The 23,194-nt window shown below is 51.4% G+C and overlaps 2 protein-coding genes across 4 annotated transcripts in view; one reads left to right on the top strand and one right to left on the bottom strand.

The window, feature by feature from the left end:
* The window catches only part of SIL1 (SIL1 nucleotide exchange factor), a 112,021-nt gene extending 106,033 nt beyond the window's left edge, over positions 1 to 5,988 (top strand). For all 3 annotated transcript variants that reach the window (XM_069869666.1, XM_069869667.1, XM_069869664.1), the window contains 2 exons: positions 2,586 to 2,750; positions 5,493 to 5,988. In XM_069869666.1, coding sequence (XP_069725767.1) covers positions 2,586 to 2,750; positions 5,493 to 5,846 — 519 coding nt within the window. In that variant the 3' untranslated portion in view covers positions 5,847 to 5,988. The remainder of the gene's footprint in view (positions 1 to 2,585; positions 2,751 to 5,492) is intronic.
* A 3,441-nt stretch (positions 5,989 to 9,429) lies between these two features.
* Positions 9,430 to 23,194, bottom strand: part of CTNNA1 (catenin alpha 1) — a 125,508-nt gene continuing 111,743 nt past the window's right edge. The window contains exons 14-18 of the mRNA XM_069869624.1: positions 21,303 to 21,413; positions 19,604 to 19,785; positions 18,757 to 18,862; positions 12,442 to 12,576; positions 9,430 to 10,556 (exon numbers count right to left, since the gene is read on the bottom strand). Coding sequence (XP_069725725.1) covers positions 10,269 to 10,556; positions 12,442 to 12,576; positions 18,757 to 18,862; positions 19,604 to 19,785; positions 21,303 to 21,413 — 822 coding nt within the window. The 3' untranslated portion in view covers positions 9,430 to 10,268. The remainder of the gene's footprint in view (positions 10,557 to 12,441; positions 12,577 to 18,756; positions 18,863 to 19,603; positions 19,786 to 21,302; positions 21,414 to 23,194) is intronic.

The following is a 23,194-nucleotide window of genomic DNA, read 5'->3' as shown; positions in this document are numbered from 1 at the left end:
CCCTGGAGCATGAGATCTCATTACCCTCGCTTTAGCGGGCGATGCCGCCTCTGTTTATGGGCCATAAAATTATCTGGCTGCTCCTGAAAGCCCAGCCCAAGTGTTTAACACGGTAACCTCTTGCGAGAGGGGGTTCGGCGGGGCGAGGCAGCCACCAGCTCCTTCATTCATCTTTAATGCACCTGCTGTTACGCAAACAGCCTGTGTTTTAATGAGCTGCCACAAACACATTCCCCTGTTCCCCTTCGGTCCATGGTGAGTGGGCGAAAGGCTTGGGAGAGGCTGGGAACCCCCTGGCTGTCATGGGTGGGAGGATGTCCCGGCCGGAGAGGGACACCACGGGGTGCTCTGTGCTCAGGAACATCTCCCGGGAGTGCCCGCGGCTCGATCCAGAGCTCATTTTGGGGTTGGAAGTGGGGCCTGGGCATGCGGACACCCTCACCAGAATCATAGAATAGAATCATAGAATCACCAGCTTGGAAAAGACCCACCGGATCATCGAGTCCAACCATTCCTATCAAACACTAAACCATGTCCCTCAGCGCCTCATCCACCTGTCCCTTAAACCCCTCCAGAGAAGGTGACTCAACCCCCTCCCTGGGCAGCCTCTGCCACTGCCCAATGACCCTTTCTGTGAAGATTTTTTTCCTAATGTTCAGCCTAAACCTCCCCTGGCGGAGCTTGAGGCCATTCCCTCTCGTCCTGTCCCCTGTCACTTGGGAGAAGAGCCCAGCTCCCTCCTCTCCACAACCTCCTTTTAGGTAGTTGTAGAGAGCATCACCTGAACCCGTCATTGGTGGGGGACAATTTTTGCCAGTGACCCTGAATGCATCACGCTGGCAGCCCCAGAGAAGAATGAGAAGGTTGAGCTCAACATTGTCTGCATTTTCCTAAGACCTTACGAGATCCTCCGAGGGTTGAGGCCCCTTTTCCAGGAGGAAAGAAGCTTTTAATTTCTAGATCCAGTGCTGCCTCTGGCCTTCCATCTCTCCAGCCCAAGATCCTGTGGATGAGTTGGTGCTCCAGCCCCTTCCCGTGTGGGGCAGCTCCCACTCTGGTGGGTTTTCCACCCTGGCGCTTGCAGTGGGGCCACAAGAGCAATTCTTCCCTCCACTGTCCTTTGGCTTATGGTTAATAAAGGAGATGGAAACATCCTCTGATTCACTGGTAGTGGCTCAGAAGATGGAAAATAGAAACCAGTGGGAGTGGGGAAGACGCGGCTGTCAGCTCGGATCTGTCCGTGGAGAACAGGGCATGCACGGTCCACCTCGGTGTGCGGAGGAGCCGGCTCGGCTCACCGCCAGGCGCCCAGAGGAGTGTCCCTGTCCCCAGGCGGGCAGCAGCATGGTCAGAGCACCGTAAAATCCAGTGCTGGGCCCTGGTCGTCTCCTCAGTGTTAACCCTGTGCTGCTCGAGGCCCAGGAGGCAAGGGCAGGCGTGCTGGTGTCTCTCGCTGGCGCTGCATGGTGCAGCACCACGACAGACCCTGTTTTGAGGCCACATCCTGGAAAACAACATGATTTTGCCCTCCGGCTGGGAGGGAGAGGTCATTCCCCAGATATCTAAAACATCTCGAGATGCTGCAGCCCACTCTGCCCCGTCCTTAGTCCGTGGCCAGGATCTGCACCAAGAGCCGGTGGGATTAGTCTGAGAAGAAGCGACGGCGTTGGGTCTGTCCAGGTGCTCGGGCGCAGCCCCTCTGGGTTATCGCGCCCGCAAATGCAGTGTCAGTCGGTGTGGGAGTTTGGGTGGAAGTCATCCAAGTTTGGGCAGCCTCGCAGTGCCGGGAAGGGTTGGGATTCGGAGGAAAAAGGGCTGTTGGAGATGCTGCTTGGCGAGGAGAGGTTTGACTGCATCTGACCATGAGCCAGCAGTGGCCCAGGTGGCCAAGAAGGCCAATGGCATCTTGGCTTGGATCAGAAACGGCGTGGCCAGCAGGTCCAGGGAGGTTATCCTCCCTCTGGACTCGGCACTGGTGAGACCGCTCCTCGAATCCTGTGTTCAGTTCTGGGCCCCTCACCACAAGAAGGATGTTGAGGCTCTGGAGCGAGTCCAGAGAAGAGCAACGAAGCTGGTGAGGGGGCTGGAGAACAGGCCTTATGAGGAACGGCTGAGAGAGCTGGGGGTGTTTAGCCTGGAGAAGAGGAGGCTGAGGGGAGACCTCATTGCTCTCTATAACTACCTGAAAGGAGGTTGTAGAGAGGAGGGAGCTGGGCTCTTCTCCCAAGTGACAGAGGACAGGACGAGAGGGAATGGCCTCAAGCTCCACCAGGGGAGGTTTAGGCTGGACATTAGGAAAAAGTTCTTCACAGAAAGGGTCATTGGGCAGTGGCAGAGGCTGCCCAGGGAGGGGGTTGAGTCACCTTCCCTGGAGGTGTTTAAGGGACGGGTGAATGAGGTGCTGAGGGGCATGGTTTAGTGATTGATGGGAATGGTTGGACTTGATGATCCAGTGGGTCTTTTCCTACCTGGTGCTGGGGAGCTCTGCCCAAATGGGCTGGATGTGTTTCTCCCATCTCTCTGGGAGGCCACAATGAGAGGCAGTGGCCGTGGCCGCTGTGCTGATGGAGCTCTCTCCCCCACAGGCTCTTTTCGCACTGTCCTCCATGCTGAGACACTTCCCCTATGCCCAGCAGCAGTTCCTCAAGCTGGGTGGCCTCCAGGTGCTCAGGAGCCTCTTCAGGCAGAAGGGAATGGAGACCCTCTATGTCCGCGTGGTGACGCTCCTCTACGACCTCATCATGGAGAAGGTGAGGAGGTGGGAGGGAAGGGATGGGATCCGGCCAGGTTCTCCTCACCTTCACCCCTCACCAAGCCAAAGGGGGCATCAAGCATCCTTGCCGGAAGATGAGGAGGGGCTGATCCACCACAGTCCATGCTGTTGGGATGCCTTCCCTCCAGCACCGCAGTGGGACACAAGTGCCTGGAAGAGCCCAGAGAGAGCGTAAACCTTTATTTTTCATTAAATCACCGCCACCGTCTCCACCGGGGGGTGTTTAAATAGCAGAACAGCAGCGACATGAGTGGCTAACACAGATGCTGGGCTGTGGTGTCCAAGTGCTGGGGACCGGCCACCATGGCTGCGCCTGCCCGTCCCTCGCTGGAGCCAGGCCCACACCGTTAAGTGTTTTATTTTCCAGTCCCTTGGATTACGGCTGTAAATGTCAGTTTAAAACCCGTCTTTCCTTGCCATCGCTCGTTGTTTAGTCTGTGCGTTTCTCTTACTCTAGAGAATGGAAATTAAATCCACTCTCGCTCCGTTTATGGCCAATTTGCCCTGCAGATTATTGCTGCTGTAATACTCGGGTTTCAGGCACTGCAGCGCAGCGGCTGCAGGTTGAAAGCCGTTGTTTTCCAGGAGACTTTGTAAAGGTACAAATTATTTTAGCAAGTCTGAAATCTTATCAGGTGCGGCTGCACGGCACGGCGCTCCCGGCTGCTGCTCGCAGGGAAAGGGAGCCTCTTACCTGCACCATTCCCCGTCTGCTCCCAGCCCTGCAAGTGACCTTAAACCTCGCATATTCTCGGGTTTATATTAAAATAATGACATTTTTTGATGTCTTTCGGATTGGGGATGGTGCAGAGGCAATGGAAGAGCCCACAGTGGCAGATGTGGGGTGAGTGATGGTTAAAGAGGCTTGGAAATAATAACTGGCCATCGGCAGCGCTCTGCGCCAAAACACAAATTGCTGGGGGACCTGAACAGCTTTTTCTGCCGCTGCCTTTCCTTTTCTCCGCAAATGGCTTCAAGTTGTTCCAGGGCAGATTCAGATTGGCCGTTTGGGAAATTTTCTTCGTGGAAAAGGTTCTCAGGTGCTGGTGGAGGCTGCGCAGGGAGATGATGGAGTCTCCATCCCTCGAGGGGTTTAAAAGATGGGTAGATGAGGTGGTCAGGGACACGGCTTAGCAGTGGACAGGGATGTTTGGACTCAATGATTTCAAAGGTCGTTTCCAACCCAGTGATTTTATGATTCTATGAAATCCTGCATGACCAGCAGGGTTTGGCATCCCGAGGGGCTGGGAGAGGGGAGCTCTCCTCGGCATTGTCCCTCCTTGTCCCATCAATCAGTGGGATACGGCGGCCAGGCTCCCTGCAGCAGCCGCACGGGGATGGGGCAGAGACAGCAGAGACGACGTTTCGGGTCCCTGCAGACCGACAGCCTCCGAGGCTCCTCGCGGGCCTGCGACGCGGTTCTGCTGCTGGGGACGCCGGCTGCCCTCTCTTGCCCAGGCCTGGATTTCTGCTCCCAGCCCCGCGCAGCCCTCGCCTGCCCTGGCTGAGCGAGGCCACCAACCCTGCCTTGCAGACCTAATTAACACACACATAGTAATTATCACAGTGGGCCACCAGCTCAGCTGGGAGGATCGGCTGGGGGAGCCTGTTTGGGGAATTCCACGCTATCCAGCTGCTCCACCAACCCAGGGTATCGGGGTGGTGGCGGGAGGTGTCCTGCATCCCCTGGCCTGGGGACCTGGCAGCCCTGGGCACCTTCCTGCTCTCGGCACCAGCCAGTGGAATTCCAGCATTTGGGGATTTCTGCACCAGGCTGGAGGGGGAAGGTCTGGCCGGGGCTGGAGGAGACTGAGATCTCTGCTCTGGTGAGACCCAGCTGGAGCCCTGTGTCCAGTTCTGGAGTCCTGAGCACAGGAAGGACATGGAGCTGTGGGAGTGAGTCCAGAGGAGGCCACGGAGATGATCCGAGGGCCAGAGCACCTCCTGTACGAGGACAGGCTGAGAGAGTTGAGGTTGTTCAGCCTGGAGAAGAGAAGGCTGGGGGGAGACCTTAGAGCAGCTTCCAGTACTGAAAGGGGCTCCAGAAAAGCTGGGGAGGGGCTCTTGAGCAGGGAGGGCAGGGATAGGATGAGGGGAATGGTTTTCAGCTGCAAGAGGGGAGATTGAGATGAGGTCTTAGGCAGAAATGTTTTGCTGTGAGGGTGGGGAGGCCCTGGCCCAGGTTGCCCAGAGCAGTGGTGGCTGCCCCATCCCTGGAGGGGTTCAAGGCCAGGTTGGATGGGGCTTGGAGCCCCTGATCCAGTGGGAGGTGTCCCTGCCCATGGCAGGGGTGGGACTGGATGGGCTTTGAGGTCCCTTCCCACCCAAATGATTCCATGATTCTGTGATTCTGCATCTCTTCCGTGGAGCACACGAAGCCAAGCAGGGATGTTTGGCAGGCTCTGACGAGCCTGTCCTGAGGCAGCAGACCCAGAAGCTTTACAGCTGAACCTCCTTCTCCTTGAGTCCCATTTCAGGGCTAGTCAATACGAACCTCCTGGACATGAAGAGTTCTGCAGGGTTGGCCCTCAGCCCCTGTGGCCAACTTCATGCACAGGTGACAGGGAACCAGGACACAGCCTGGTCTTGCTTTCCTGTTGTGAGTCACCTTCAGGGCAGGCATTATGGGACGTGCATCCTCCTCTCCCACAGATGTCACCTCCTGGGAGCAGTTGCTTTCCAATAAGGGTATTAACCCCTGTTGTGCCACTTCCCACAGATGCTGCTTGAGGCCTCTCAGCACGGCGGAGATCAAATGGAAGAGAAACTCCAGCAGTACCGGCAAGTCAGGCTGGTCCCGGCGGTGGTGGAGCAGGACTGGTGCGTGGTGGTTTCCAACCTGCTGGCCATGCCGGAGCACGACACGCGGGAGAAGGTCCTCAAGACGGTCAGCGTGCTGATGGGTTTCTGCAAGGAGCGCTTCCAGGGGGACCCGGCGCTAAGCTCCACCCTCAGCCTCCTGCGCAGAGAGTACGAGGAGCTGGCGGCCGAGGAGCAGAGGGAAGGCGACAAGGATGGTTATTTCAAGGAACTCCTTGGCTCCATAAATACCATCATTCAGGAATTAAGATGAAAGTAGCTGTAGGTCCAGCTCCGTTCCAGGTAATTCATGGCAGCAGCATGAGAGTTGATGGCACCCATGTAACGCTCTTCCGAATAAACTGCTGGACTAAATGTGATCCCTGCACTGGGCGAGGGGGCCAGCAGTGTCGTTATTAGAGCCCTCGCGTCTCGGGGTGCAGGATCGTCTGGGGTGGGAAGGACCGAGGGGTGTGGGACTGGCCTTGTCAGGCAGCGCATGTTCCCCCAGCGCTGATGCCTTTGTTCCTGCCTGGCGACGACCCGCAGTGAAGTGATCCTGTATTTGCTTTGTCCAACGCGTCTCGGTGCTCGGCTGGCCCTGTTTGCCTCCGGATTGTGTCGTGCTTGTATGGGAGCGTCAGTCCCTTGAGCTGATGGGTGGAGGGCTCTCCAGAGGGCTCTAATCCAGTCTCTGCTCGGAGCAGGAGGCCACGAGCGCCTCGAGGGAGCCCAGCTCCACCACGGCCTCCGTATGGGTCCTGCAGCTCCAGCACGGCAGGTGTCCCAGGGGTCAAGGCATCTCCCTGAGCCCTGGGCTGGAGCAGCCCTGGAACTGCTCGCGCAGGCGTAACCAGCCGGGAAGCAAACTGCCCCCCAGCAAACTGCAGAGTCTCTCTGCTCGTGCTCTTCTTGGCTTTGGAGGCGGCTTCCAAGATGGTCAGTTCTGGGGCTGAGGCTGGATTTTTCCAGCCATGTAATCACTGAGGTTGGAGAAGACCTGTAAGCTCAGCAGTCCAACCCCGCCACACCTACCCAATGATGAGTTTTGAACCCCCTGCCTTTCCTGCTATTGTAGAACACAGTTTGGGGTGATTTGCTCCCCACTCTGTACCCCTCTCATCCGTCCTCTGGGATCCCCCTGCCCAGGGCTGGGCTCCCAGCGGGGCAGGAGCAGCGCGGCTCCGGGTGGGAGGAGAGCACTGGATGGAAAAAGCCTTTGTTAAACCTCCGTGCAAAGCCTTCACGCACAGTTAAAGTGGCAAAAATGCAACATGGCTTGATTCACCACTGAATTGAATTAAGAGAATTGAATACTTGAATCCTGTGTTCAGTTCTGGGCCCCTCACCACAAGAAGGATGTTGAGGCTCTGGAGCGAGTGCAGAGAAGAGCAACAAAGCTGGTGAGGGGGCTGGAGAGCAGGTCTTACGAGGAGCGGCTGAGAGAGCTGGGGGTGTTTAGCCTAGAGAAGCGGAGGCTGAGGGGAGACCTCATTGCTCTCTACAACTACCTGAGAGTAGGTTGTGGAGAGGAGGGAGCTGGGCTCTTCTCCCAAGTGACAGGGGACAGGATGAGAGGGAATGGCCTCAAGCTCCACCAGGGGAGGTTCAGGCTGAACATTAGGAAAAAAATTTTCACAGAAAGGGTCATTGGGCAGTGGCAGAGGCTGTGCACGGAGGGGGTTGAGTCACCTTCCCTGTAGGGGTTTAAGGGACAGGTGGACGAGGTGCTGAGGGACATAGTTTAGTGTTTGATAGGAATGGTTGGACTGGATGATCCGGTGGGTCTTTTCCAACCTGGTGATTCTGTGATTCTATGATTCTAAGAGCACTTGAAATCTGGAATGAGACTCCTGCAGATTTAATGGGGTTTTGCTAAAACACTGTAAGACAGTGTGGGTTCATCTTCCTGGCTGAGCAGGGGGCTGCGGCGCTCGGGTACGGCCTCTCTGGACGCTGCAAAACCTCCCCAAACCCTGCTGTTCAATAAATGTTTGGGTGTTTCAGGCGGTGACTGCGAAGCAGCCGTGTCCCACTCCCACCACACCGTGGGCAGGGACATCCCACAGCCCTTTCTGCCCAAAGCCACCGCGGGTCCTGGCCGTCCCTGGCCTTTGGAGCTCCGATTTCTTCTCCCGCTGTCGGAGCGCGGTGCTGAGCAGCAGGAAGGGATGGGGCAGCTCCGCTTGCCACGCGCTGCTGGCAAAGGTGACTGAAAGGCTCTCGCACCTCATCCCTGCACCGAGCTCACAACCTGCTGCGCTCGCACATTCCCCTCCAGCAGTGCCGACCGACTGCACCAGCCTCTCCCCGGTGCTTAATTACATCAAGCAGTAATTACTGTAATTCTTTCCACTTGGCTCTAATAAAGCGAGCGCTTTGCTCACGTCTGGACCCCCTTGCTGGGCAGCCAGCGCTGCTGCCCGGGAGTGACGCTGCCGCTGCCACACGGTTTGGATTAGGACGGATCCGGCACATCCAAGACTGGTGGATCCTGATCTGCTTGGAACCAGAGCCGCCCCGAGCTCGTCTGCAACGAGCCAGAGGCCCCAGCGCTGCTACTCCTTGCTTGGAGTAGGACCTGGTGCTGCTCAGGTGCCGGGCTCCTTGCGAGCACCCGGGCTCTGGGGCCGCTGTGAAATCAGAATTTCCTGCTTTCCAGCCCTGCAGGACTGAGCCGGCACCTAAAACTGCTATAAAAAGCACCGTCCCTTGTCTGATGGTCACAGTTCAAACCTCCTCGCAGCGGGCGCTCCGTCCTTTAACCGAGTCCATCCCGGTGACTGACGGAGCCCGGGGATAAAGAGGGAACGCGGGAATCCATCCCTTTGCCAAGCCCGTGGCCCACACACCCGCCCGCGGTCATGGCTCGTCCCGGGCGAGAACCAAGAAGTTTCTTGGATAAAACCAGAGCTGGGCAGGGCAGAGCTTGCCCTCCGTCCCTCTCTGGACGCGAGGAGCCTCGCGCCGCCCTCTGCTCCCCAGCCCGGTGTCAGAGACCCCGCGGCCGTTGTTGCCAACTTGTTGCTCGGGGTTTGAGGCATAAACTGTGATTTTAATTTAAAAGCTAAATATACACAAATCTGTACATCTCGACGCACGGGCTGGTTCTGAAGCTCATTAATAGATGGCATTTTGGGGCGACTCAGTGTCCGTATCTTGCAGAACGGCACCGACTCAAAAAACCCCCCATCCTGTATAAAAGTGGTTGGCAATTGCACCTAAATGGAGACAGCGGCTTCTCTCTCCATCGCCCCTTGGGCACTTGCGCTTGCTCCCCTCGGCACTGATGCTGCTCCGATGTTAAAGGCGCACGGGAACAGGTAAGTAACTCAGCTGTTTGTCATCTGCTTGAGGGTCTGAACTGCTTGAAACCATAATAAACGAGGCAAAAATATCCCAAGAACTACTTAGCTTGATTCCCATCAGCAATAACCTCGATATAGTAAATTATAAACTGATCGAGATAAATAGAATTATAACGTAACCCTGCCAAGGCTCGGCTCTGCAATTCCAACGTGGTTTAAACATTAACTGCTGCTCTCCCCGCTAATGGATGCTTTGTAGAAGGCTGTGACCTGCGCAGGCGCCGCTCCTCCAGCACCGGACTTCACTGGGAAGTGTAAACCACACTGAAATTCATAAAATTTAAATAAGACGGGGAAATTATACCTTGTAGCCGCAGTTATCACCAATAATGTACAGTCTGAATTGCAGCCCGAGCAAACACCGCTCGCTGGGCGCCTCTGGAAGCCCCAGGCGGATGTGGAGCAATTATGAGAAATGAGCACAAAGCCGATTTGCATCTGAATGCCGGGGCGGGGGAGGCTCCATTCACAGCACCACAATACGCCGGCTGGTAAAAGCAACTTTATTAGTGTCCCGCAGCAAAATACATTAGTAATTGGTAACCAGGCATTAAAATTCCCGTCCGGTGTCGTACAGAAGCAATCGGCCGCCTCCGCGAGTGTGTGGTCGCCTGGATTTGCTCAGGGCGCTCCCCTGGCAGCGACGCGGTGAAACCCCCTTGGAAGAGGCGAAGGAACACGAGGAACCCACTCGAGAGGCTGCACCGCGCAGCCAAGGCACCACATCTCCAAACCTGACCCCTCGGCAAACCCATCCGGGCACGGGAACAGAGGTTTCCTGGCTGATTCCCACTTGTGCTCCCGCTGTTGGGCAGCACCTGCTGCATTTTCAGCCTCGTTGGAGCGTACAGAGCCTGCTCGCTCTCCTCCCCAACAGCAGGAATGCACTAATTCATACAATACTTCAATTACAATTTTTTTGAGTGAAAAGACCTAATTTTCCTCTCCTGATCCCAATGCAAACCCACACTCTTTGAGTAGCCCGATTCAGCTGTTAGTGTTAACCGTTAGCGTTACTGTCAAACCCTCTTTGGTTATCGAAAATTTTATTTAAAGCAAGATTATACAAAATAATTTTCTGCTAGAAATGCCCCCCCCGAAATCTAAAAGCACTCTAAAGGAACACACTGCCGCAGGCTGGAGCTATAGCGGTAGGACTTGTAGATCGGAGTATCTCCCCACGTAATCTAAACAGAGTTATCAAAATTATATTAAGTAAATACATTGTGAGGAATAGTAAACTTCTGAGAAATCCCTAGGATACGAAAAGTAGAGTTCTGGGAGGAGCAGTGTGGGCTAAAGGGAGAATAACCACAGCAGAGACCTCTTTAAATGCTCTCCATCGCCTTGAACTCACTGAGAGCCTGCACCGGGTTCACATGCTTCTTCTGCGATGCTCTCTTGATTTTAGTTTGGGTTTCATCTTGTTTCTCCCTCTTGACCAGGGGTTTCTTCTCCGGAGCTTTCATCTTCCAAGAGACAGCAGGGAGATTGAGCGAAGCCATGCCCTGGGACTTCTGGTACTTGGTCGATGCCACGTAGGACGCCTTCACGGTTTGCACCACGGCGTTCATCAGGTTCTTGGCGGCTTGGATGAGGGACATGGCACTGTCCACCTGCCAACGGCAACACGGGAGTTAGAGGCTGGAGAGCCCACATAAACCTTATCTCTTTATTGGGGAGGGCAGGGAGAGGACAAGGGGAGCGGTTTTCAGCTGAAAGAGGGCAGAGTGAGATGAGATCTTAGGAAGAAACGTTTGCTGTGAGGGTGGGGAGGCCCCTGCCACACTAATGGCAATGGAAAACCTCTGTGTGCTGCTGCCTGCTTCGGTGATGAAGCTTTAACAGTAGCTAATGCGCTAATGAAGTTAATAAAGCTGTAATATCTTAATCACTGATAATAAATATTTAAATCCCTCTATAACGTGAAGTTATATTGGAAAGGAGGGAACACAACTGCATCTGCAGCCAGGAGCCCCTTCCTGGGTGGCTCCCAATTTACCAGAGCATTAAAATGATGGAGGATATGGTAGCACCGGGAAGGATTTCACTTCTGGGCAGAGGTCTTTATTTGATGATCTGGGAGTTTAACGCTAGTTCTGGCGATGTTTAGCCCCAGAGGACAGACACGTGGAGAACAGATAAAACCAGGAGATGAGGCTACAGACACCAGGCTGTTCGTGCACCTGATTTAGGGCAGAAGGGTGTGTAAATCCTGAAGACACTGAATAACTGTGGTAAAACCCTGGAGCATTATTGCAGAGTGACCCATCTACTCCTCGGACAGCACGAGGCCTTCAGCTTACGTAAGCGTGGCCCAACACCGCTGCTCCAGCAGCAGGTCACTGCCCGCCTCCCGCAGCCACCGCCGTCCCGGGCTTGTTTGGTGGCAGAAAAGGATTTGCTAATAAGTTTGGGCACTTGAAATATTTAAATGTCAGCAAGCGGTTAAGGATTCAAATGGCAATGTTGACATTGAGCCGTTTCTGTCCCTTCTCCAAACCTCCTGCCTCGGTCAGGGCACAGATGGGCAAAAGCCCCAGCGATCAGACGTCCCCATCCAGGGCAAGGAACAACATGCCAGAAGGAATTAAGAATTTCGTTTCACTTCCCTCCCCCTAGATAGCCTCCTGTTAGGTTGAAGCATTTAATGATCCCCAGTGAAAAAATGATGCGCTAAGTAGCGGCTGGAATAAGGCAGCAGGCTGGCCCACGGCTGCTTTCGGCCAGGGCTCTTCTGGGCACGGCTATTCTGGAATATTAACATCTCCGGAGCACGACAGCACCCCGGCGTGCTCCACGCAGTGCAGAGCCACGGGGTGGGTTTAGCGATGCTGATTCAAGTGATTTAACCTCACTGAGAGTGAAACACAGTCTGGAAAGGCAGTGGATTACACAAAGGTAAAGAGAACCTGTCTACAAACGCTGCTGAGTAAGGGAAAGGGAAGCCTGTTTTTTCCCCCTGTCGAACAGCGTTTCCTCCCAGAACAACGAGGCAGCCCAGGCAGCATCATAAACTCTGCAGACATTAAAACTTTGACCGAACGCTCCCAAATCTCCTGTCCGTGTACTGTTTAGCCTGGAGAAGAGGAGGCTGAGGGGAGACCTCATTGCTCTCTCCAACTCCCTGAAAGGAGGTTGTGGAGGGGAGGGAGCTGGGCTCTTCTCCCAAGTGACAGGGGACAGGGTGAGAGGGAATGGCCTCAAGCTCCACCAGCGGAGGTTCAGGCTGGACATTAGGAAAACTGGCCACTGGCAGAGGCTGCCCAGGGAGGGGGTTGAGTCCCCTTCCCTGGAGGGGTTTAAGGGATGGGTGGACGAGGTGCTGAGGGATATGGTTTAGTGTTTTATAGGAATGGTTGGACTCGATGATCCTGTGGGTCTCTTCCAACCTGGTGATTCTATGATTCTGTTATGTTTAGCATAAAAGCTTATCTTGGAATAACTGTCACCCTTGAAAGGAAAACCGCATGATCCAGTCATGTCACGGCTCATACGTACCCCAGAGACAACCAGCTCCCCTCCCAGGTTCTGAACTTCAGCCTTCACTTTGCTGCAGATGTTCAGCTGGTGGCAATAGAGCGCGATGCGCTGCAGGTAGGCAAGGAGGTCCTGCTTGCAGGCAGAGTCGGGGCACTGCAAAACAAAGGGGAAGATTTATTTGCAATCGTGAAAACTGGAACAGAAAACATCTAGAGAGAAAGCAGACAGCTCTTGGTGAGGCACTGGAACAGGTTGCCCAGAGCAGTGGTGGCTGCCCCATCCCTGGAGGTGTTCCAGGCCAGGCTGGATGGGCCTTGGGTAACCTCATCTAGTGGAACTAGGTAATCTTTAAGGTCCCTTCCAACCCAAACTATTCTATGATTCAATGAACTCCGCTCCGTAACAGTGAACGTGCTCCAGGGATCGTTTCCCTTTCTGCTGAGCTTTGGTTTTCAAAAGACAACTGGGCAACACAAAGGCATCACTAAATACATTTGAAAAACTAGAAACGCCTCAAAATATGGCCTCAAGCTCCGACAGGGGAGGTTTAGGCTAGACGTTAGGAAAAAATTCTTTACAGAAAGGGTCATTGGGCACTGGAACAGGCTGCCCAGGGAGGTGGTTGAGTCACCTTCCCTGGAGGTGTTTAAGGCACGGGTGGACGAGGTGCTGAGGGATATGGTTTAGTGTTTTGATAGGAACGGTTGGACTCGGTGATCCGGTGGGTCTCTTCCAACCTGGTTATTCTGTGATTCTGTGATTAAACAATAAACGGGGCAGCCAGAACACAGGGGCAGCCGCTGGACAAAGCCGCTGGGGCTCCTTTTGGCTGCACAACTGCCCTTGGGCTCCCTGCGAGGAGGAGCAGGAGGACGAGGGCTCCTGAACCTCTCCAGAGCAGGTTTGTTAACCAGAAAAGGTCCAACCTGTACGCTGTACAGAACACAGCAGCAATTATCTGACAGCCAAGATCTCAAGCTGCAAACCGCAGATGTTAACAAACCCAGCCTCAATCCTCAATCTGAAGTATTCTAGGCTAGGAAATGATAAAGCCAGCAGTTACTCAATTATCTCCAGCAAAGTAGATATTTTCCTGACTTCTGCTCCCATTTCTTAGCAGTGTGGAAGCCAGATTCCTCACCAGGCATGAAATAAAATGTTTAAAGTGCTTGCTGAAGCACTCATCCGGAAGATAAAAGTCAGTTTTTCAGCTTTGCAATTGAAAGACTACGTAGGTACCGGAGACTGCAGTGCAGTCAGAAAGCTGTTTTCTCGGACAGAAACGAAGGGCCATCCCTTTTTTTGCAGAGCTGAGTGGTGAAATGATTAATGAACCAGTCTCACGCTGGATTTCAAAACAAGAGAAGCCCTGCTGAGAAGCAGCCACAGTCCAAAACGGGATCTGCAAGCATAAGACACAAAGGCTCCGGGAAGCCTTTTACTCCCCGTACCAGTCCTGCAGCCTCTTTCAAAATGGCAGCAAGCGTGGTGGCCACCATCGCTTCTCCAAAGCCTAACGGGCCAACTGAGATCCACCAGCACACTCTGGCTGCATGGTGACCAGCAAACAAAGCACTGACCTCCCCAAACACTGTGTGCACCAGACTCTCACGCCGCTGCTGAAGCATCTGGCACTGGTGCGGCACCTCAAGCTGCCTGCACTCCAGTGAGGGCACCGAGCCTCTCGTGATTGAGTAAATCCATGGGCCGTTGGCCGGCTCTGGCCTCCGGACACCCCGGGCTGTGCGGCACACAGTGCCTGAGATGACAGATTTCCCACCAGTCCAGATACATGCATGAAGGCAGACCCTGCAGTGATCTCCACCCTTCCTGGAAGGCTGCACCCCATCCAGAAACTCGTCAGGGCTCCAGCATCCAGGATCCTGGCTCACAATCCCTGATCACTAACTGCAGGCTTTCTAGCACCCCACAGACACAAGCTCTCACGTACGAGATCCAAATGCTTTTCCCTGGCCCCACAGCTTAGCTTGATTGGACAAGCAAGCAGGGCACACCATGAGTTCTCCCCTCTGGGCAATGGTTGAGCTGCAGGTCTGCCCAGCCAGCCTCTCATCTGGGAGAAGCCGAGCACCGGCTGCCTCCAGACCAGCACCAAAACCTCCACAGAAAGCACGGGCGGCTGCAGGGATTTACCCGTGTCAGACAAGGAGAGAAGAGCCTTGCTCGAAGCAGCATCTGCTTCTCTTCACCCAGCCCCTGCTCGCTCCTCCTGCTGCCCAGACCCTGCAGCAAAACCCCCATCTCCTCGAGCACCCCGATCCTGCACAACAGAGCGTCAAATGAAGATTCATAATGGACACGGTGTGCTCAGAAGAATAACCTTTTAAACGTGGCACCAATTTACTGCTTAAAGCTCCACTGAAGCTGAGGTTTATTGCTTACAGCCACACAGCCTTTCCACTCTCTTTAGAGCAAGGCAAAAATCCCCTCTTGGGTGTCAGCAGCAGGGGCTGAGCCCTTGTTCTCACTGCAGATCTTCTCTCCTCAGCTACGAGATAGAAGCAGGCACCCAAGTTTCATCAGGCTGTGTAGCACAGGTTATGGAGATCTGGATGGCTTTGTGTGCATCTGACCTGGTGTGTCCACAAACCAATAAAAATCACCTTCTTACTCCCAAGGAGGGCAATGAAACACCCCAAGGACCTGAACTCTTACACAGGCACGTTGCTTCCATCAGTGAAGTGAAAACTGTGAATAACAAAGCAGCAAAGCTTGCAGGTTAATTTTTTAAGCTAATCAATATCAGTCAGCTGTACAAAATGCTTTAGAGAAAGCCCACGAATAGCGTTGGCCAAAGAGCTAATGAAAAGCTGAAATTACCATTCTGGAAAGCGCTCTCCATCTCCCAAACAGCTCATCTAACAAACAGAACAAGCGGCGCCGCGGCAGAGCGAGGTGCATGTTGACTAATGCACAACACGACAGAGGGACCGCTGAACAACTCGAGGAACTTCATGGGTTGTGAGCTTACGGAAACTGTTTCAGGAAGGACACTCTCAAGGAAAGAGGCTGCCGCGTGGCTCCCAGTGGCTGGAGGAGGCAGCGGGGGAAGCAGTGGCAGAGGAGATATTATTCAGCTGTATTTATCAACATGACGCGAGCTGGAAAACCACATCCTCTGCCGTGTGTGCTATTTCTATGAGCAGAATAGAGCATTCAGTTCAAAGACAGATTAGATGATGTTTGAATAGAGATGTAACGCAAGATAAAACTGAACATCGACAAAAGGCACTGCGGATGCCTGTAGGAGCCTGTCCTTGCCTAAGCAGGAACACTCAGATAAAAACCAAAACACCCCAAAGGCAACAATTTCAACACTGATTAAGAAAGATTATGCTATTGTATCAATCTACAACAGCCATCGACACACAAGACCCTCTGCAGAGGTAGCTCGGGAGGATTCCCACACACAGGAATCTGCCTCAGCAGAGTGAGGCACTGCAGACAGAATTAATTGTGCTGGAGGAGACCCCCTCCTCCCCAGGCCCAAAACCGAGACGCTACCGCAGCCTCAGCCGCAGGGCTGGCAAAAGCTGAGCTGCTCCAAGTCAAAGCCAGGGAGGGGCTCTTGGTCAGGGAGTGCAGGGAGAGGACGAGAGGTATAGTTTCCAGCTGAAAGAGGGGAGATGGAGATGAGATTTTAAGACGAAATGTTTTGCTGTGAGGGTGGGGAGGCCCTGGCCCAAGTTGCCCAGAGCAGTGGTGGCTGCCCCATCCCTGGAGGGGTTCAAGGCCAGGTTGGATGGGGCTTGGAGCAACCTGATCCAGTGGGGTTGGAACGGGATGGGCTATAAGGTCCCTTCCAACCCAAACCGTTCTGTGCTTCTACAAAATCTGGGATCCATCCCTGACAGAGCAAACACCCCCCTCCATTCACTTCCTACCTCCCCTGCAGAGAAGCAGATTCACCTTTTTAGCCCTTTTTGGAAAGCAAAGAGGCAAGGAAAAACAGAAGAGCTGACAGCGACAAGCACACAGCCCCCATCACCACGTGTCTGGTAGGTGTCAGCAAGCGACAGCGGAGACTTTTCCTCCTCACACTCTATCTCCAGTTTAGGGTAACGCCAATTCCCAAGACAGGGCCCCACCGGCCCCACGTAACGGCTGGGCTGGGCACTGTTTGGCCAGAGAGGCTGAAGCAGGCATTAAGGAAGCAGATCCTGTGTCAGGACAGGCACATGGTGTGTGTGCCAGCAGCTGCCACCCTAGAGAGCTGGCAGCCAGCGCCCAGAGCGCAGCCCCGAAGCACCCCCGACAGCAAGAACCTGCTGAAAATTTGGCTGAGAAGCTTTCCTAAGCTTCCCTCCAGCTCCTTTCAATATAATGATCGGATACCGATACAACCTCCCACTGATATTGGAGAGAAAAAGCAACAGAATTTGTCTTTTGCTTTATAAGTATTTCAACACTGAAAAAAAAAAAGACACGGAGAATCATTGTCTCGCTCCAGATCTCGTTCATTTGTGTTGTACTCGTAACTTCTTCCCGTTTCTCCATTCCAAACAAGCTGAGTGCTGTTTGAGCAGGAGATGGAACACCTCTGGGAAAAGCCGCCAGCCGATGGCGAGACGCTTTTCAAGAGACGTAAAATACCTTGGATAATTGCTTTTATGGCTTCAAAGGAAACGTGCTGTAAAACTGCCTGGCGGCGTGAGTCAGGAGTGCCTGACAAACTCACACGAGGGTCGTGATTCACCCGGTGTCACATGCAGAACAGGACACGAACCCCAGCTGTTTGTTAAACACCTCTACTAGGGGAAGGAAGGTGTTCGTGCTCAGCTGAAATGTTTGCGTTGTCCATCCTCTGTAACCTCCAGGGAGCTGCACATCAACAGAATCCTACAAGTTTCAGCATAACTAACAAACTACACAAGCTGGCAGCGTTAGTATATTGAGTTGGGAAAAAAAGCTCTATACTGGTCAGAATGACTAAGTGTACAGTCCTGCTTGTATTTATCTTCAGACACGTGCTCAATCTTTTACATTTTTAAGGACCCTACTTCTGTTAAAAGGAGCTGTTTCATTTTCTTCTATATTTTGAGATTTCTCGGTGCAGAAAACCACATGCCACATTCACGTAAAACATTCAAATTTAAAAAGAATATACATTGTAAACCTTCAGCCTGATCTGTAACACTAATCGCTCCTTGCTTCATTTACCTACAGACCAGGACCTGATTCTTCCAGAAATAAAGCTGGCAAAATGCAGTAGTGAGGAGACCCATTCTAAAACACATTTTTCAACTTTGTTTCCCCATCAAATGTTCCTCCCTGCATCATTAATACATCAGAGCGAAGACAATGTCCTCGGGATGCAACACTCAAAGAGAGATCTGCATTACAAAGATTTACTTCCGAAGTGACGCGGTTTTATTTCAAGCCTTGCATTATGACTTTAGGACTGAAAAGCAAGGGAGAGCTGTACAAGATACAGCTTAGTCCACGGTCTCAAACGTAACCTACCTGCATTTCAGGAGTCTGTTGAAGGCAGAATATTATTACTAATGCTGATGTTTCTCTGCAATTTCGGTGTGGACCAAGACGGAAAGTGCTTTTGCTTGGCCCAAACCAGTTTCTGGAGTGGCTCAGGACAGGCAGATGCATTGCTTCAAACCCTGAACTGGCCCAGACTCACTCAATCCTACAGCATTCTATGATTCTATAATTCTTCTCCAGTATCTGTACACACAGCACAACAACAGCCTGGGACAGCGCAGAAATGCTCGAGTCACCACATGCCTTGCTCAAACTCCTAGTCAACTCCAACCAGACAAGTTAAAAAAACACTGGAGTGCACTGACAATCTCGCCATTCAGCCTATGTGGCATTTGAAAATTGTGAATATTAAAAAGCTGCCACAGAAATAATATTAGAGGTTGTGTAACAGGCCACATGCAGTAATTATGGTGTTGCCTGTGCAGTCCTGTCATTGCTTTGAAAAGCATTGAATGTATTCTGAGCACGACAGAAGCAACTCGAATTCAGTTTCAGTCCCGTTTATGGAGAAATTGGCCTAGATACTGTGTGACATGAAGCAGCGCTGGCATATGGCTACCTTAAAAATGTAGGTGCTTGATTTAAGCTTAGGAGCTGCTGGTGTTACTCCTGGACGTATTTAGCTCCTTACACGACTGCGAGCATGGCAGGAGGGCAACCAGACAGAATTGGCTAGAATTTTTCAGCAGCAAACGTGGAATATCACTTAAACACCCCCATAAAACGTCAAACTCTTCCGTTAGTCATGCCTGCATGACAGAAGATCTGCCGTTGGTCACTTGTGCTGGAGGCTTATGGACATGAGTTGTGACTTACGTGGTCAGCAATGGTCCGCCCCAGCTTGTCCATCCTCGACCCGGCCTCTGCAATCTTCTTGGCTGCACTAATCACATCTGACGTGTTTTTCAGTGGACCTTTACCTCTGCAAAACAGGACAGAGCCTACCTTCTAGCACCAGAAAACCAGAGAGTGAACTAGATATTGCTTTTCTCCTCCTGTTCCATACAGTCCTGGAAGCCATTCCTCACCCAAACTGTGAGTCAGGTTGCAGGTGTAACCATGACAGCACCTTCATTTTCAAGACAGTTCCCCTTTCCAGCCCTCCCCATATTTAGATTAAATCTAGGAATAAAAAGTCTTAAACTTTACTGTTTTAAGCAACCTAATGATGATAAGAGATAACATTTTAAAAGACAGATTGGCAATTTTCATGGAACGCAACATCAAGTTTAAAAAATAGCGTTGTATAAAATCTCATAAATGAATTTCAAAAGACATCAAACCCCCTCTCTTTCTTTGGCAAATAACTGCACTAGGAACTATTTCTGCAGCACAGCAATATCAAGAAGCTCATAGAATTTAATGTTGTAAGGCACCGAGCAAATATATATATATTCCTTGGGACAAAAATCACCCTTAAGAAAGAAAGGAAGACAGGCAGGCAATAACTGCTGTGTATCTATAGATCAATTTAAGCAGTTATTACCAGCCCGTCACTGTGCAGTAATGCATCTCCCGAGCTAATACACGGGCTTTCACAGGGTACCATTTAAAGGAAATTATATGGAGTAAGCTCTTAAGAGCGCTTGCAAACTATTTCACTGAGAGATCATCATCCCGGCCACTTGTGAGAGGAGGAGGATGTGCACAAATGAAGACTCACCTGGTGAAGTCGGTCATTTCCATCATAATCATGCACATTTGTTTTGCCAGAACAATTATATCATTACCGCTGTCATCCCATTTTGACACTTCAGCATCCAATTTACTCTTTTCTTCCTGGAAGCTTGCGACTTGCTCAGCAATCTTAGCTTTTTGCTCTTGAGGGAGCTGGGCCATGATAGCCTGAAAGAGAGAGTTTTCTCACATTGCCTTCTGCCACCGCTTGCAGAAGGCTTTTTGGAACGTTTCGCTAATAACCAATTCAAGTCATGTAGACGGAGGATAAAAATTTAATAGCAACCCTCTACCTAGAGGCTTTACAGAACCATTTCCTTCCATTTTGAACCAAAGTTTATGCTTTTTCTTAAGAACGAGTGCCCAGAAAGACAAGTTGACATCTGCAACGTGGGCATTTGCGTGATACAATTATTAGATACCAAACAAGTTGGCCAGATAATACCATCCATCAAAGCCAAACTGCAAGGAGAGGAGGGACTTGCCTTTCCTACAAAATTGAAGAGATTTAAAAGGAAGTTCCACTTGAGTATCTTGCAGTGCTGCAACGTTTGGAAGAAATATTACAAGTCTCTTTCCTGCAAAAAGCTAGATGTACTGTTTTGAAACATGCCTACTGAGGAAAGAGTAAGTGAAAATGAAGACTATGTGCTTGTTCCTGAATAAAATCCATTAGACCATGTTTACAGCCTGTATGAGACTCAGTGCCCACGCCTTCATAAATACTAGGGGTGCTCATGCCTCCAGGAGCAGATGAAAAGGAGCCTTTGGTACAAAACAGCCTCTGACAGCAGCTGCGCTAAAAGGGAAATTAGAAACGTCTGCATTTAAATAAAATGGGGGAGAGGGCTACAGGGATAGAGAACACTCGTACAAGGAAGGAGAGTACTCCCAGCTAGTATAACTCAACAGCCAGCACGGCAGGAGTTTGATAAACAACGCCTGGATACTTCATGTCTGGTTTCAGGCTAGAAGAGCCTTCACAAAAACATCTTTTGTGGCACTTCCCCAAGAGTGTAAATTGCTATCGACCCAGAAGGGGGCATGTCAAATAAAAACAATAGGTAAGGCCTATTTTTCCTGCAAGGTACTGATTTTAAGTCCTCACCTATTAATGATTATATATTGCCTATGAATGCTTTCATTTTTAACAGTCATAGGAAATGCAGTTGGTTTAAATGATTTCATTTGGGAGCTGCTCTCAACAGTGCCTTGCTTAAACGCTCAGTGGCCAAACACGTGTGTGAGAAGACACTTTGTAAAGAGTGCCCGAAATGCAGAGTTATCACTTTCTTGTGCACAAACTCTGTATTTGTGTGTTGAAAAGAGCATGAGTACAATGGAACGAGCTGCCCCATATCTCCCTGCAGGAGCTCTCTGAAACAAACGGCAGCGCCTACAACATTTGTGATGCCAAAGTATAAAGTAGTTCATGGGTATTAAAGGGATTTTCATCTTTCAGAACATCCAGACTAACACACAGACATTTCTGCCTGTCCATCAGACCAGAACATGCTGCATTTCACTTAGCCTCCCATCCAGAAAACTGGAAACCAAGAACACCTGTTTTCTGATCCAACATTTTCACCATGACCCCCCAGAACCTTGGTCTGGAGTTTCAGAGCAAGCTGAACTGTTTCTTGAAGGCACGTCACAGTGTGATGATGCTCAGTGTTGTCCCTTACCCTCGCGCTTTGTCCGGCAATGAGCTGATCATCTTCGGTCTGAATACTTGTTCTGCTTCGGTTGTCAAAATCCTCAGTCTCAAAGTCAGAATCATCCAGCTCTTCGGGAGTCTGAGGAAACAGAAATTCAGTCAGAGTCGAACAATACATTTAATGGCTCTCAAAATCAACAAGAATATTGTTCTTCAGGCAGAGATAATGGAAAGAAGTGAAGGTGCTGTTTAGTATTTTCATCAGTGAGATAGACAGTGAGATTGAGTGCACCCCTCAGCAAGTTTGCAGATGACACCAAGCTGAGTGGTGCAGTTGTCATGCCAGAAGGCTGGGATGCTGTGCAGAGGGACCTGGACAGGCTGGAGAGGTGGGGCTGTGAGAACCTCATGAGGTTCAACAAAGCCAAGTGCAAGGTCCTGCACCTGGGTTGGGGCAATCCACAGTTTTACTACAGGCTGGGGGATGACATGATTGAGAGCACCCCTGAGGAGAAGGACTTAGGGGTGCTGGTTGATGAGAAGCTCAACAGGAGCTGGCAATGTGTGCTCGCAGCCCAGAAACCACTCGTGTCCTGGGCTGCATCAAAAGAGTGGGACCAGCAGGGCCAGGGAGGGGATTCTGCCCCTCTGCTCTGCTCTGGTGAGACCCCACCTGGAGCCCTGTGTGCAGTTCTCGCATCCTCAGCAGAGGAAGGACAGAACTGTTGGAACAAGTCCAAAGGAGGCCACAGAGATGATCCAAGGGCTCGAGAACCTCCCATGTGAGGCCAGGCTGAGGGAGCTGGTGTTGTTAAGCCAGGAGAAAGCTCTCGGGAGACCTTAGAGCAGCTTCCAGTACTGAAAGGGGCTCTAGGAAAGTTGGGGAGGAGCTTTGTACAAGCGCAGGTAGTGACAGAATGAGGGGGAATGGCTTTAAATTGTAAGGGGGACAATTTAGATTAGACATTAGGAAGAAATTCTTCACAGTGAAGGTGGGGAGGCCCTGGCCCAGGTTGCCCAGAGCAGTGGTGGCTGCCCCATCCCTGGAGGGGTTCAAGGCCGGGTTAGATGGAGTGTGGAGCCCCTGATCCAGTGGGAGGTGTCCCTGCCCATGGCAGGGGTGGAACTGGATGGACTTTGAGGTCCCTACCAACCCAAACCATCCCATGATTCTGTGATTCTATAAATATTACTCAATGTTTTCAAGAGAAGGGTGAGTACAGGGACTGTGAGCACGTGTGAGTATGCTTGACTGCTTGTGTTAAACACCACAGGGATCCCCAAAACTACACTCCAGTAACTAAACACATGAGGTCTGCAAGGACAGGAATGCACTCGAGATGTCAAACACAGAAAATAAGTTTTTACTAAAAGACTGATATCTCTTGCAACTCTGTTCCATGTAAAAGCTGCGCTTGAGCTTCTGAAGCTAAAATTACACAGCTTTAAGGCCTGGTTCGAGACTACAGACATCATCTTTAGCACAATTATGAATCAAAGCATCGACTAAACTAACAACAGATAAAATATATCGAAATTTATTCTTATCCCCCAGGAAAAGCTGAAATTTTTAGCTAGTTAGGGCCAGCGTTTACGCTGTAGGCGAAACACATCTGACCTAGTTCCTGCTTGCCTAGGATTTATTTTTGCTGCTGCCAGTATAGAGCTGGCAAACTTCTTATAAAGCTTATCAAGTTTAAACAGTACGTTTGTCAAAATACTACATCTTTGCCTAGAGTGGCACTTCGAGATGATTTTGCAGAGCTGGATCAACAAAGAACTTCCCTGATAAATGTAATAAATCATGATTAACAGATAAGATGCAAATAAAGTCTCTGTTCTTCCTATTTCTTTCCTACAATTTGAATAGTATAAAATTGCTTTCCAATATCTTGTGATACAGTTAAAATAAAGATGGAC

Source organism: Phaenicophaeus curvirostris, chromosome 15, assembly GCF_032191515.1.
Source record: "Phaenicophaeus curvirostris isolate KB17595 chromosome 15, BPBGC_Pcur_1.0, whole genome shotgun sequence".
In the NCBI taxonomy this organism is placed as follows: domain Eukaryota; kingdom Metazoa; phylum Chordata; class Aves; order Cuculiformes; family Cuculidae; genus Phaenicophaeus; species Phaenicophaeus curvirostris.
This window is presented reverse-complemented; position numbering and strand designations above follow the sequence as displayed.